Source organism: Papio anubis, chromosome 5, assembly GCF_008728515.1.
Source record: "Papio anubis isolate 15944 chromosome 5, Panubis1.0, whole genome shotgun sequence".
In the NCBI taxonomy this organism is placed as follows: Eukaryota; Metazoa; Chordata; class Mammalia; order Primates; family Cercopithecidae; genus Papio; species Papio anubis.
Window position 1 is genome coordinate 114,934,325 of NC_044980.1, and position 15,430 is coordinate 114,949,754.

Here is a 15,430-nt window from a genome sequence, read left to right on the forward strand (position 1 = left end):
ATTTATATAACAACAAATAACTACTATAGACACTTGAAATCATTTATTCAAGGCATTTTTATAAAATCTTGCAATCATAGTATAGATGTATAATAAAAGAATATGAGAATGCAAAGAAGAATATAAAGCCAATGTCTGAGCATTTAAAATAAGAGTTCTTCAAAAAAGTTACAAATGTCTTACAAATAACATTCCTGAAAACTTTGGGGGAAGCTAAAACTTCATTAAAAACATAACACCAAATGACATGTTACTTAGTTTATAGCAAGCAGTTTTATATTAATTAAATGTTTATATACCATCAGCTAAGATTTAATGCATCTTACATTCAGATTTAAATAATTCAGCACCATCTCAGGTTAGAGGATAAATGAAATGTTTTGTGTTTAAAAGTGGCCCAGGAATTTTGGTAGCTAGGAATGAGACTTAACTCACTGATTCAATATATTGATTGTGAATATGAGTTCAAAAGAAAAAATATATATAGAAAAAAGGGTACTTTTTAGTTAGCAGTTAATACACTGACTGGTATCAAAACACATTATTTTATAAACAAAGTATCTCCTTACCAGGAATTCAGTATTTTCATGCAATCTGCTAAAGATTAACTCTCAGTGCCAGGAAAATTTTAGTGAATTGCATTTCTTCTAGCATCTGAATATTCCGAAAAAAGTTACTACAGATAATGTCTAGTGAGTAATTGGATGATAGAAATTGTAAATAAAGTTATTCTATAAAAATATACAGATTTTCTGGAAATAGGCAAGTTGTATACTCATATATGTTATACTACTGTTGGAAGACTGAGTGCTAGCCTCAGAGGTCAAGACATCTTTAACCCAGACTGTGGTCTGAATCATTATGAGATTACTAATATGGCATATTGTAAACTGACTCATAAACTCCAAAATTATGTTCCTATTTAGTCCGTTTTCTGTTTTTTTTTTTTTTTTTTTTTTAGTGTAAAAGCCAATCTCCTGTCAGTACTCAGCATTCTTTTTATCATTGCCAGTTCCTATTTTTTAAAATGTATTTAGAGTTTGGTAAGACTGGACTGTGTTCTTTATTTTATTAATTGATAACCTCCATCAACTAATCATTATCTTTGAGTTTTGGCAGTTATTCAGAGAAGAGATTCAAAATTCAAAATAATTCAAAGAAGTTCAAAAATACTGAGTGTTAAATCAGTACTTGTGAGTTACTTGGGTGTGTTTAGAGGTGCCAGGAGGGGAATGAAAGTTCACATAAGGAATAAAGTAGTATTTTTAGCTTCCAAATTGAAAAAAAAATTGTCAAAATTAACCAAATAGTAGGTGTTGTATTTCAAAGGCAGACATTTCAGGGATTGAACACATTTTTAATTATTAGAAATACACACATGCATATAGTTAACCTTTAATTTATTTTTAAAAATAAATTATGGTCATGAAAAACAATAGTGCTTAAAATTGAAATTTTATAGACATGTAATTTTATTTCCTAAAAATAAAATAAGATGAACCTTCTGGGTAATAATGGGATTTTTAATACTTATTGAGGTTATAGACAGTCTTTTTTATGTCTCAATGCATAGCATGTGAGTACCTGGCATATATTAGGCCTTCAAATGATGATGAATGGATAGACAGATAAAAGGCCCAATGAATGATTGTGAATATGTCTTCTCCTATATATCCATGATGATATTGCCTAGTTTTTAATACAAGCTTAAGGATCAATAAAATGATAGATCTGAAATCTGTAGATGCCAGTCTGGCTCAGTATTAATACTGACAGTAGTTTTTTTTGTTTTTTAAGAAAGCAAGTATATTAAAATATCTCTATTAGAAAAGATTACAATTTGAAAGGATCATTCTACAATCTTGGAACTAAAAAGCAATTTAAGGCAAAGAGGTACATCAAAGAAGCTATTCCATAGCTCAGTTACTAGCTCAACAAAAGCTCTGTCTGTATTGTCTACTGGTAAGCGTGTGCCCTGGTGGATAAGGATCATATGTACCGCTATATCCGCCAGCTGATGACTGTCCATCTCTAGCCCCTCTAACCATGCTATGCACCCAGTGAGTGCAGAATGATTACTAGTAATTGATGTTGACTTTACAATTCTATGATATGTAATACAGGATGCCGATGCACTTTTAAAATTCCACCTAACGTGTTCTGGCACTGGAAAGTCTTACTTGAGATTTTAATACTGGTTAATGTAGGAAAAATTCTGCTTAAGCACCACTAACTTAAAAGTGTAATTTCATTTTCTTGAATTTAGGAAAAAGCGAAAATCTCAAAATTCTATTATGGCACATGGTTTCACAGTTTAAAATGCAATCACACCTGTCTCATTACGCAGCATGATCCTTGGTTTTGCAGAAAGTATATTTTTCCTTTGTTCACCAACCCCTCAAGTATGTAATACTATGAGCTTTGCTAATTTAGACTATATCTCAGACACACACACATGTGTGACTGATTCCTGAATAAGCCTGAATAGAACACAGGATGATGTTCCTGTGTTCTAGATAATATAAAATTTTTAGCAATCCTCTCTTTAATAGCTGAACATCTTTTTAAAATCTAGAAAAGTCGAAAAATCCTAAAATGTTTTTCAATTTTTTTAAGTTATTTGAGAGACAGTTGTGGTTTGGGGGGGACTTGTTTGTATGATTTTATGTCAGCAAGAAAATTGTATCTTTGGCAAATATTTTAATATGTTTAAATGCATATTATCTCTGGATGTATCACATCAGTCATCAAAATGACTTCCCAGTTTCATGGCTGCCTTACATATAGCAGTCCCAAGAATGGTGATATTAAGAATCCCACTTACAACCTCTCTGCCCATGGGAAAGATGAAATGATAGAGGGCAGCCTCAAGAAATATCAGACAGGAATTGGGCAGCTCCCTTACTTATTTGTTCCAAAACGAAAGTTGACTCAAGTCAAAATGAAATTGTGCATTTGAAAGAAAGAAAGTTATCTACTTATTTTTAAAATGTAAACATAATTTTTATATAGGGATGTAACTATCTGAATACATGTATTGCCATGTCTCTGCTATATAGTAATATTTCTTGACACCAATGGTAATGTGTTTGTTTCTTTCTCAGCACCAGATGTGTCCATATGTATTTAAACAGTAGGAGCATTGTTTCTAAATTCATCTATGCTATGACATATATAAACCCATTATTATTATGTTTCACTAAAGTTCCAGCACGTTAGAAAACTTTCACTTCAAAGTCATTTTGGCTCATTCACTTAAATAATACTGACCCTTTTGCACTATAATTTCAAAAGGAACATGAGAAATTTGGATTTCTTTGAAAGAGTCAAATATGTAATTACAGAATTGAAACACTGTGATAATTCACAAAGTGATGTAAATAATAAACATTAAAAATTTCCCAAGTAATGATGACTTAAGTGTTCAAAATCCAGTTATGTGCTTTGTTATTGAAAACAGTCCAAACAAAATTTCTTTTGTTGTTTTCTGTTCTCTTTTTCAAAATACATGAATCCTACTGAAGTTAATCTATTTTTTCCCACTTCAGAACACCAGGCACTGATTTATCCATTGGGAGTTTTGCCTTGCTTTCTAATACCTAGATTAAGAAGACAAAATAAGACAAATTATTAACCTTATAATATAATGAATGAGTACAATAGACAAATTTAAAGTCAACCTTTTAAAAACTTTATGCCACAGTTTCCCTCCATCTATGCAGCAATCACGTTGTGAAATTATGCAGTAGTATATCATTTTAATAATGGTTTGAAGAAAGTGACTATGTCAACAGCAGAGATGCCCAATGCCTACACTCTTCACATTTAGAGGCAAGAAACCAGTTCTGAAACACTCAAGAGTGCAGCAGGACTTCTGGCACCAGCAGCCCTGACCAGGGGAATTCATTCCATGGAACAAGGGTGGCACATCCACCAAGAAGCAGAGTCAAGGCCTCTGCTCCATCTTGAATTAGTCCTTCTCCAGCATGACTTTGGATATAGAATAATACATTAATAGGCAGAAACTGGACCAAAAGATCAATCAAATATTACTGTATTTAAATGTGATCATAGATCTTCATGTAAGGAAGTAAAAATGCACTTATGCCAAATCATAAGCTATCAATTTCCAAACAGTAAATTCTGTGATGAGAAAAATAAAAAAAAAAAACTTACACAGTATTTTATAACTGAAAGGAGCCTCAGAGTCACCTTGTCCATACATTTTGTTTCAGTGAGGAAAATGAAGGAGAGAGGGTACATTAACAGCACACACCTATTTACTGGGTGGCTTTTACACATCAACAGAATGCTCTTAAATATCTGGCAGGAAAAGAAATCAGTGAACTGATAAATGATATGTCTTCAGAGTGACACTCACTGCTGTTTACACAGCCACCAGAATGACCTGAGGGCCTTAGGCAAGTTACACTTCCTGCTCAAAAAGCTTCAGCCTCCCATTGCCTCCAGAATAAATTTTAGCCTGCTCTTCAGGGCTCTCTTCCATCTGGCCCCAGCTTACTTTTCCATCCTTTCTGTCCAACTCCTAACTCCACGAAATTTATGCTTTAGCCAAACTAGAAGACTTGTTTTTCCAAACATGCCCTGCAGTTTCCTCCTGCCATGCAAGTTGCCTGTGATGCTGACTTGCCCTGGGCTTCCTTTCCTTAATGCTCCCCAGTGCATCCCTCAGACTTCAAGGCCCAATTCAAATGTATCCTAAAGTCACTCCTGAAACTCAGCCCAAAGACACCTCTCCTCTCTCTGAACTCTGATTCCTAGGAAGGAAGGCCTGATGTGAAAGTCAGAATATAAGAAGCGAGCATTATTATCCTGAAGGTGTGGGGTTTTTTCTCAAATATTCTATACTTTCCCCAATATTTCCACTCAGAATAAGTAAGATATTTTATTATGATCACTAAGTATGAGTAATTTCACTTTTTCATATTTTCATCTTATCTATATTGGTTATAAACATTCCAACTTCAACCACTCTTGAAGTTTGTTACACTCAGTAATAACTAGCGGAAAAAAAAAATCACCTCTATATGAGTGACCACATCAGGAATCCCTCTGGTACAATCATATTGCTGGAGCAATACAACAATTTTTATTTCTTCTAAATATCTGGCAATATCCAATTCAACGGAATCTACTGATTAAAAGCAAGAGACATTCTATGGAACAGACCTCTCCAGGCCTATTTCTAGTGGGAAGTCAGTAAGACATACTTGGGAGTTACCAAACTTATAACAAAGGTCCTTCTGATCCCACCACATTTTATTTTACCCCTCATGAAACTTTTCATATTGTTATCTCTATTACAGTTATATGTGTAATTCTCTCACTTCCCCTACTCAAAATGCCTTTACTCAAATTATTTGAGAAAGAAATTCATTAAGCAGTGAGTGAGAGGCTGCAAGGTGGCAGACTGTATCTGACAACGGGTATATAACAGTGGACAAGAGACTAGATCCCAGTCATCACTGACTGGAGCAGGAGACAGACATTAAACAAAGAAATTCCTAAGTAATTAACTGAAAATAGTGTAATAAGGCTACAGCAGTATAGAGATTAGTAGTCCTATTTATGTTTGCATTATTCAGTAATATCTGGTTCAGGGCATCAACAAACAGTACAAAAATGAGAGTGCAAATGAATAAATAAATGGAGAATGGATGAATAAATTAAGGAATTATAAAAATTAAGAAAAATTAATCTGTTCATTTAAGTGCAAATTATTTTAGCTTAAATTATACAGGTGTTCTGGCGGTGGGGGGCAGGGGTTAGTTATACTATAACCAACTCCACACAATATGGGCCATAAAACCTGCCAGGTTTTCTGTGCTGTGGGCATGTTCACAAGAATGTATGTGACTATTTTTTCAGTGCTATTCTTTTGCTATCATAGGCTTCATCTATCTCTAATGCTGTGACAACACTTGTAAAGCACAGTCTCTGCTTCTTTATGATAAAGTCCTGGGTTTTGTATCAGGCAGAAATTTCTATTAATTATGAGTTTCTAGTAGAGCTCTGCTACACCTGTCTGTATGATCCAGTGGCACTGGTGGTTCCCCAGTGACAAAGCAAAGCTATTGAGTGTTGAGTATCATTCCAATGGAAATAGTATTCTCATTGTTGGGAAGCCATAACTCAAGTGGCATATGTAATTATAATCTAGCACCCAGCAACACTTGGGGAGGTAGTGCTTAAGGAGATGGGGCAGGACAGACAGGCACGCAGGCAAACCTACCCAACTTTCTTTCATTATTTTCATCAAAGCACCTACCTGTGAATAGATATCTTTCAAGATTCCATTCAAAGAAGAGTCTCAGGAGAAGGAATATTATAAAGAAACCTCCACATACCTCAATCTTTTGCAGAGTATTTTCCTAGTATCCATGGTTCTAGAACTCAAATATATGACATCTTAATGTGTACAGACCAGGGGGGTTGATTTCTTCAGTTGCTTACTTTATGGCAGTGGTTTTCAAAATGTACTTTGAAGAATCCTAGCAATTTTTTCAGGGACTGTGAGGAAGGGGCAGGAAGCAACTACTGAGGCTTCTACAAGCTCACCCACTCTGCATACTGAGCAATTTGATGTATTGGGCCTTCACAAATGCCTTCTGGGTAAACACTGTGGTCTGTTTATGTCTTTTCCTGAAAAGTAAGCTTCTCCTGAAAACTAAAAACCTTAGTACATTCTCCTTTGCCTTCCATTATTAAAAAAAAAAAGAAAAAAGAAAATCAGACTGCATACCATTTTCTGCCTTTGGTCTGCTTACAAGAAAGCTGCTGTAGTAGTAGATACATTCCATGTATAATGTTTGAGCATGAACAAAAATTATTTGTGACAATTACTTAGCTAAGCAAATAACACTTACGGTGAAATTGTGCAGCCTGAGGCATACGCATGATGTCCTGTGTAGCGAATGTCACAGCGCACAACATTGTTGGTATAGTCAGATTCAGGAACCAGGTAGCTGGGGTTTACACTGACCTGGACAATACAAACAGCATTTGTGTTAGAGTTCCTCAGTATTTTTTTTTCCATAGGGCTACAATAAGGAAATTGTTAATGAGGGACTTAGTTAAATCAAGCAGGGAAGGGATTTTTAACTTAAGTGGTTAAACTCTGGAGATACTATGGAAGGAGACTGCGTATTTCCCCCTGAAGTTCTTTAAAATAAGACAGATTAGATTAGATTAGATTGTTTAGAAATAGTTTGAGGATGTATAATTGCTTCCAATACCATGATTATTTAACATTTGAATCCAGAAAGGAAAGCCTATTGATCTGCAATATAAATACATGATATATTTTCAAAGGTCTTCACCTTTAGGATATAGTTTCCAGGTTTTACATCTGTAATATCAATCCACTGGCAGTCTATGTCTGCACCGTAAGTATCGTAACAGCCAGGACTCAATCCCTAAAATAAACAACATACAAAATTTTACATGATGGTATATGGTCGGGCTATGCTAAATAATATGCTATTATTTGCAAATTAAATTTTGAGTTAGTACTTACAAGAGTCTGACATAAAACTATACTTATATTTCATCTCCCTTGAGAAGTATTTATTACTCAGCCTTATAGCACCTCCAGCTAAAAAAGATATAGGACTAATATAAGTAGTAGTACATCTCACTTCTTAAAAGTGTCATATATCACCAGAGATAAATGCAATCTGAAGGAACAAAATAGTTCTCTACCAAAATTCTAGAATTTTAACAGTTCAAGAATAAAGGGCACATAATAATTAACTTAGCTCAAATGTCCTCTTCTCAGTGAAATCCTCCTCAATTTCCCCTTTTGGAAATTACCTTCTTGTACTTTGAACAGCCATGATACTTTTTATTGTGGGTAGCTTTTATAGTATTTATCCCTTTTTGCTCTGCATTATAATCATGCTATGTAAGAATATAGCTAACCAGAGGTTGCAAGTTCCCTAAGGGTGGAGTCTATGTTGCATCTTTGAATAACTAACATTTATTAAATAGTATGTGGCAGGAACAATTGTAAACATTTTAAGATATATATGTGTGTGTGTGTGTGTGTATATATATCCACACACACATACACATGAAAATTCAATTTTCACAACTACATGAGGTGCTATTACTATCTCCATTTATAGATGAGAAAACTGAGGCACATTAAGATCAAATAACTTACCGAAGGGTATCCAGCTAGTAAGTGGCTAAGCTGGTTTTGAGTTTAGATAATCAAGGTCCAGAGTCCCTGTTCTTAACTACCACACTATACTGTTTCTCATACAGTCACTGAAACATGACATATTTTGTTGAAGGGGTAAATGCATGACTGAACTGATGAATGCCACATCACTCCACTTGCTAAAACATTCACATCAATAAGTAAATGAGTGCCTTTTATAGGCTGGGAGGAGAAAAATACAACAAATACAATCCTTGCTTTTAAGAATGTTATAGTCTGGAGAAGTTTCCTCAGATTGGAGTCTGTAGGTATATTCTTGATTCCATTAGTTCTTCACAAAATGTTTTAACTTGTATTTTCATTCTAACAATAATTTAAATTTAAAAGTACGTGCTAGATTCACTTTAACTCAATACTGTCACTCAATTCTAGCAACCAATATTGCTTTGCTGTTTAAGATCACTTTGGTCAGCCAAGAGAGAGTAAAATCACCTTGGCATGCTCTGCCAGTGCTGGTTTAGCTATAGCTTGTTTTGGGAAGAGCAGGGGAGAATTGTGCTGTCATACAGCACACAATAGCACAGACAGGTCAAACTCAGAAGGGTCAGTGTTGCAGCAGTGAGACTCATATTCTATTGTTATCGTCTAGATTCCTACCTTGATCCATACATCACTTAACAGTATGTTGAGTAGTCAATACAAAATGAAGGATTTTTGGTCTGATTCCAGCATACAATTCTGATTCTAGCATATAATACATACTCAATAAGTGTTAGCTATTACTTCTACTACTACCACAATGTTCATGACATTGCAAAGGATTCGTTGGATTAGATATTCATTTAAGATGGGTTTAAACAATGCTTCAATGCTTATCTTGCCTTCAAATAGACAAAAGACCTTTAAAAATGCCAAAATTGGCACTCTAGAATTCATCAGCTGACAGAATTTAAGTATAAGCTTTGCTTATTTGTACAGGCAAACAAAAACTAGAGTTACTAAGGCAAACAGGCATTTCATGTAGGCAAAGTCAAAATATAAAAACAGATTAAATGTAGAATGTTAGCTGAGACTCTCTAAATCAGCAATTTGAGTTTTAGCAATACATGCTATTTGTTACATTAAATTAATAAGTGAATGCAGCTGTTTTAGTTTTGTATATATTTAATATGTAAATTTTTATCACAGAATGCAGGAGTTATTAATATATACAAGTATAAATCTAAAGAAGTTATACCTAGTTTTATGCTTGAATACATTTAAGCAGCATTCAGTAAAACTAATCTAAGTCATCACTGGGTGATTGAGAGATTATTTTTTCCTTTAAATGAAGCCATGTGAAAGAGAAATTGGTCTAATGAAAAAAAAATCAAATATATAAATCACTCAATGCAAGATTTGGTGAATAACGGTTAAAAAGAACATATATGGAAGATGATTAACAAGAAAGCTACCATATAAAATGAAATGGGGTTACCCCAAAGAAGTGGGGGACGAGAAGTGCTATAATGTCTACAATTCCACCTTCAAATATTTCAGAGTGAGCTGTCCAGAGTGCCTCTTTGTATAAATGGGGCGAATAAACTCTAGGTCCCTTGCACAGGACTTGCAGATCACTGAAAAGGGAATCTCTATACACACACATGAATAATGCGTGGGTAAGTTACATTTCTTCTTTCTTAAATAAATACTGTCCCGAGGCATGTAGAAGTTAACCTTTCCCCCACCAATTGCTATGATGTTCTAAGCTCAGAGAAAAAAGCAATGGTAACATTTAGGTCACCAAACAGCTTCCTGCCACAGCCCTGGAATTTGCTTCCCAAGATGCCAACTGCTGATCCCTTTGTACCCTGAGTTATGTACATTCACTACCCTTTGCCAAGATCTGGGCGGGAGTCAAATTATAATGTCCTTTTACAAATTAGGGTTTCATATGGAAATACTGACATAGCTTTTAACTGACACGCATTTTCCTATGATAAAACACACAAACTGCTTAGTTCAGCACTACTTTAGAAAAATCCATCCCAACAACATCTGACATCAATTATACTGTAGATTTAAATATATACGTGTGGAGAAAGAAATGGTGTCCTTCTGCTCTAATTTGCATTATTAAAAGAGACAACTTTTTAAAGTGCTTTCAAAGAAGTGTATTTCTCCTTCATTTGCTAACCCCAATCACTATTCTATTTCCAGCATAAAACAGAAGGAAGGAATGGTTTCAAAGGTGAAAAAAACAGAGATATCTTTTTTTTTTTTTACAGTTATTTACTAAGCCAGTTAAGGAATACAGAATGGGTGCATATGTTGTTGACTATTCAGACTTTTTCAGAGAGTAATTTTCTGTTCTTCATTGTGGAACATAACAAGGACCCACACTGACCTGTGATCATGAATAGGGGCTATATGCATAATGGGAAATATTTCAAAAGTAATTTGGATCATCAAGCCGTCATTTTCCTTTTCCCAATTATTTTCCATCTTGACAACGTGGACCTCAAATTGAATGCTTTACAAAAGAGAGGTGAGAGGAAAGAAAATACTAGACTCATGGGGTATATCATCTTCAGTTTTCTTTGAGAAAGGTCTCTGTATCCTTTTGATAAAAATGTGTGTTCTTTATGAAATGCTATTTAATGCTAACTAATCGTAGATGACCTGTTTCTCTCTGAGGCTTGAGGTTCCAGATTTCAGGGTGCCAACATACCTGTGTGTGTGCAGTACATGCAAATCGCCTGTGGTAGCCATAGTCACAGGATGTGTCTTCAAGACAGAAACTTGCTTTGTGGCCTTCAGCCACTCTCCTCTGGGTGTTGGCATCAAGCAGGTCATAGTGGCTAAACTCATCCATACTGTGGTAATGTCTAACGTCCCACAAAACAAAAAGATGGTGGTCAGTTACATACAGAGAAAGCAATGAAGATATTAAATGACTTCGCCCATGGCTTCACAAATTTGTTTTCACATTAAAATTGAGACCAAATTTATCTTCTAAAAGAGAGATTCATGCTAGGGTTCCCCCCCTACCGCCCCCCAGGACATAAATCTATCAAAATTGCAAGGTTTAACTTTGCTACTAGGACAAAAGATTTAGTTCATTATTTTGCTCTCTTATTGCACCCTGTTTTGTCTTTGAATATTACAGAGAAATGGACAATAAATTATCTGTTCTGAAGTGAAACTTGCCATGTGTTCTCTAGTGTATTCCTCTTGGCTGCCACTGCTGATGTTTCATTCCAAATAGCAGCACATTACTTTTTCAAGGTTTCTATGAGATTTTTTTAAAAATTGAGTTCTCACATATTTAAAATCATTAGTGAAACGCAAAGGAGAAATCATGGCATGTTTTATCCACCATTATTATTTAAATAGTATACACTTTTATTTAGAAATAAAGTATTCCTATTTTATCAGGAAATTGGGTGACTTATATCTACTTTTGTCATTTCATTAAACAGAAGGTGCTGAGCTGTTCATCTTCCCACATAAGGAAAAACAACGAGGACTGGCTTGGATTTCAGGAAGTAAGTTTAAGGCTACACATCAGGATTTCCTGACAATTAACACCCAGGCAAGTTACTAAGGCAAATGATAGAATTATCTTATGTAAAACTCCTTAAATTTAGGATAGAACAGGCAACCACCTTGGGTTTGATACAGGTCTTTTTGAGCTTAGGGAGTGTATCACCTACATCTTTCTTTGAGAATGGTTTCTGAATCCTTGTGATAAAAAACGTGTGGTCTTTATGAAAGGCTATTTAATGCTAACTAACTGTAGATGATCTTGGCTGTAATGGACTTTTAAAGAAATTCTATCTGTAATGCATTGGAGTAAATTTTATTGAAGTCAATTGCTGTATCCTATCAACAGCTTTAATAAGCTGGGCTTCAGATTTTCTATTTCAAAAGATAACAGGATCATGTAGTAGATGGGTTATGTCAAATTACATAGAGAAAAAATCAAAATATAAATAATAGCAATTTTCTCCTTTTAGGTAAGAAATAAGACTTGCATTTGTGATGTCAAAAATCACCCGAAAATTGAAAAGCAACTCAAAAGTACCCAGGAGGCCCATTTACTTACTGGTGACAACTGTGCCATTCCCAGGAATATCTTGGTCGGCTGGGTAAGAAATCTGATGTCCCTTGGTTTTTCACTCTTTGGGGAAATCTGAGCAGCACCCTGTGATCATAATCTCTGACATCTGCCCTGTATGCCGTACTGTGATTTTGAAAAAAGAAAAATTATTATATTCATAGAATATTAACTAAAGACAAAACTACAAATAATACCTCCATTATATAGTAGTGACAATCCTCCTTCCCCAGCTAGACTATCAGTTCCAAGAGGCCAGGGCATTTGGTTTATTTGGTTCATTGCTGAAAAGCTCCTAGAAGAGTCTTGGAGCAGTCAGAGCTCAATGAATATTTGGTGAATAAGTGAATGAATAACAACTATGGAAATGCACAGATTTTTACAGTAAAAACATAATAAATAAGCATTAAAAATCTAAATGTCAGAAGTAAACTTTATGTCTAGAATCAATTCAAGTTTGATCATATGAACGAGTGAAACTGAAGTGGAAATAATCCAATAAGAAATAATTCACAGATATTACGAACTTCAAATTTAGCAAAACTTTCAAAATAGTTAATAAGTTGCAAACTGAGGAAATAACTCTAGAAGAGCATACCCAGATTTAAATTAATAATTTTGTAACTTCACTACCCCAAAACAATGGCAGTACTGTAAAAACATCATAGGGAGTTCAATGGTGTGAGTGATGCAAGACTCAGGAATGAAAATGAGCTTGGATGTCTTCACTTCCTTTAACCTGACAATTGTAAAGGGTCAAAGTAGAAGAAATGTACAAATAAACATTACTGTGTTCCTACTAATATATTTAGTGTGGCTATATGTTCAGATGGTATTGATGACCTTATTTTACACTTTACATTTTTGATTAAATTTTTATTAAAACGTATTTTGCTCCCTCTGCTGTTTCCTAGCAGTAAACTCAGAGAACCCCAATCTCAGAGTTACTATTTTATTTTAGAATAGTGGAAGAACAAAGCTCTTGCTCATGGTCTTATTCTGGCTGAAGTAATACCGAAACAACCAAGTTCATCGTGGTCTCAAACAAAAGAGGAAAACTTAGTCTTTACCAATGAGGCTACGATGGCAAATTTGCCCCCATTCTTTTAAGGGGGTATTAACACACCCTTCATTACAATCAATGTTTTGAATTACTGTATAGTTGTTTTATGAAAAGTGATTGGAAACAATCGACTCCCAAGTTTAAGTATCTTGGAAAAAGAGCATGAGACTTCAGTCTCCAGGATAAGGGTTTGCTCCACCTCTCTGATTCGTGCTGCAGTTTGAGACAGAACCCACAGAAATCTTCAAAATATTAACTCTCCGTCCAGGTCAGCATGCCCAGGAGGTCACGTCCCACTTCCCAGCTCTTGTCCCACTTCCTAACACTTGTCTGCGCGGAACAGTAGCAGTCAGAAGCAGGCACCAGAGCGCCCCCTGAAGGAAGACCGGGGAGCGGGGCCTCAGACATCTCAGCCCGTACCTGGCCAGGCAGTTTTCCTCCGCGGCGCATCTCAGGTTGTACATGGACATCTTCTGCACGTACGTGGACGCCTGGATGTAGTAGGGGTCGGCCACCAGGTCTGGGAGACCTAAACGTCAGCAGGCGACGGGCGCAGCAGTGAAACAACCCGGCGCCCCCCGCTCCAACTCCCTACCCCTCTAGGTCCCTTACTCCTCACCCTTCGCCCACCGGGACTGCAGAGTGGAGCAGGGGGCAGCAAGAGAACTGGGGACTCCCGGGGCTGCAAAGCAATGTGAAAAGGAAGCAGGAGGGGCCAGACGCGCGGTTTGCACTAGATTCCAGGGCTGCCACTGCAGGCGCGTTGGGGGAGGGATTGGATCTGCGAGGACCGGGGCCCGCCGCGCCCAGGCAGCCACGTCGAGAAGCCACATAGCTGGGGACCAGGTGCACGGGTGGTTCCAGCGGACTTGGGGGTACTTACCGTACTGGAAGTAGCCAGTGCCGTATCCGGGCCGGTACCTGCCCCCAGGTCTGGGCCTTTCATAAGTATCGTAGTAGTTGTAATAAGGGTTGTCGTCAGAGTATTTGTAGGGGTTGTACGGGTCGTCGCCCACCATGCCGTCCACGCGGCTGGGCAGCTGCAGGTTACTGAGCGCAGGGACATCTCCCGGCGCGGTCTGGTTCTCCACGCGCGGGGCGCCAGCTTCGCGGGCTCCAGATGTCGAGTAGCCAGCTTGGAACCAGTGGCGGGCGGTGGGCCTGGGGCGGCCGGCGGTGACTCCAGATGAGCCGGCCGTCCGCGCCCGCGCCGCGGCGGTGCGGTTGTCGCGGATCAGCAGGATCGGAGTGCGGGGCTGCTGGGCGGAGGCGTTGGCGGCACCGGGGACGGCGGCGCCCGGGTCCCGGCGGCGCTGAGGCTGGTACTGTGAGCCCAGGCTCAGCAAGCTGAACACCTGCCCGTTGTTCTCCCATTGGATCTGCTGGCGCCAGGCTCCCGGAGCCGCCGGCGGCTCGCGCGGGGGCTGCTGTTGGCCGGCGGCGGGCGGGGCGCAGCGCACGAGCGCGCAGAGCTGCAAAGGCCCGAGCAGGAACACTGTCCAGGCGAAGCGCATCACTCCTTTTGCCAGATTGACCCCGCTCGAGGAGGACGTGGCTCAGAGAAAATAAAAACAGGGCTCAAATCACGTGAGGGAGGGAGAAATCTTCAACCAAGGAGCCAAGCGGAGCACGGGTATCTCAGTCTCCACCAAGCAATGCCAAGGGTGGGATTCAGACCCTTCCCCAGTCAAGGCGACTGCTCTCGGACGTGGCACCCTTCCCTTTCCCCTTTCTCAGTCCTGGAAGGCAACGGGGAGCGGCGCGGCAGTCCCGGAGAGCGGGCAGTGTCTGGAGTGAAGGAAGGAGGAGTGATTTTAAACTTTCTGGCACGTTTGCAAAGTTACACAAGCCGTTCTGGCCCGGCCGCCCCTCAGCTATTTGTTCACGTAATGCGATTGGAAACGTGCAAGGCGGACAGCTCCTCGCCTCTGCCCCTCCCTTTCTCCCCTCCCTGCCCTCCTCCCCCCAGACACGTTGCACAGGGAGCGTTAAGGGGAAAGAACAAAACGGAACACACATCCTGAGACACACTGGCTTAATCTGGGGCGAACATGCAGGAATTTCAAAAAACTCAGACAGGCGA

The 15,430-nt window shown here is 38.1% G+C and overlaps 1 protein-coding gene across 1 annotated transcript; it reads right to left on the reverse strand.

Moving 5' to 3' along the window:
• Positions 1 to 937: 937 nt before the first annotated feature.
• Positions 938 to 15,163, reverse strand: LOX (lysyl oxidase). The gene is made up of 7 exons (XM_021939621.2): positions 14,231 to 15,163; positions 13,768 to 13,876; positions 12,273 to 12,410; positions 10,896 to 11,052; positions 7,341 to 7,436; positions 6,888 to 7,003; positions 938 to 3,599 (listed from the first exon to the last, which is right to left on the reverse strand). The coding sequence occupies exons 1-7, from the start codon at positions 14,859 to 14,861 to the stop codon at positions 3,593 to 3,595; spliced, it is 1,254 nt and encodes a 417-aa protein (XP_021795313.1). The 5' UTR covers positions 14,862 to 15,163; the 3' UTR covers positions 938 to 3,592.
• Positions 15,164 to 15,430: the final 267 nt, after the last annotated feature.

Coding starts and splice junctions, on each gene's coding strand:
- LOX (XM_021939621.2), bottom strand. CDS start 14,861: ATGCGCTTCGCCTGGACAGTGTTCCTGCTCGGGCCTTTGCAGCTCTGC. Junction 13,877..14,230: donor CACTGGCTACTTCCAGTACG/GTAAGTACCCCC, acceptor GCTGACGTTTAG/GTCTCCCAGACCTGGTGGCC. Junction 7,437..10,895: donor CATGTACTGCACACACACAG/GTATGTTGGCAC, acceptor TGTTTATTTTAG/GGATTGAGTCCTGGCTGTTA.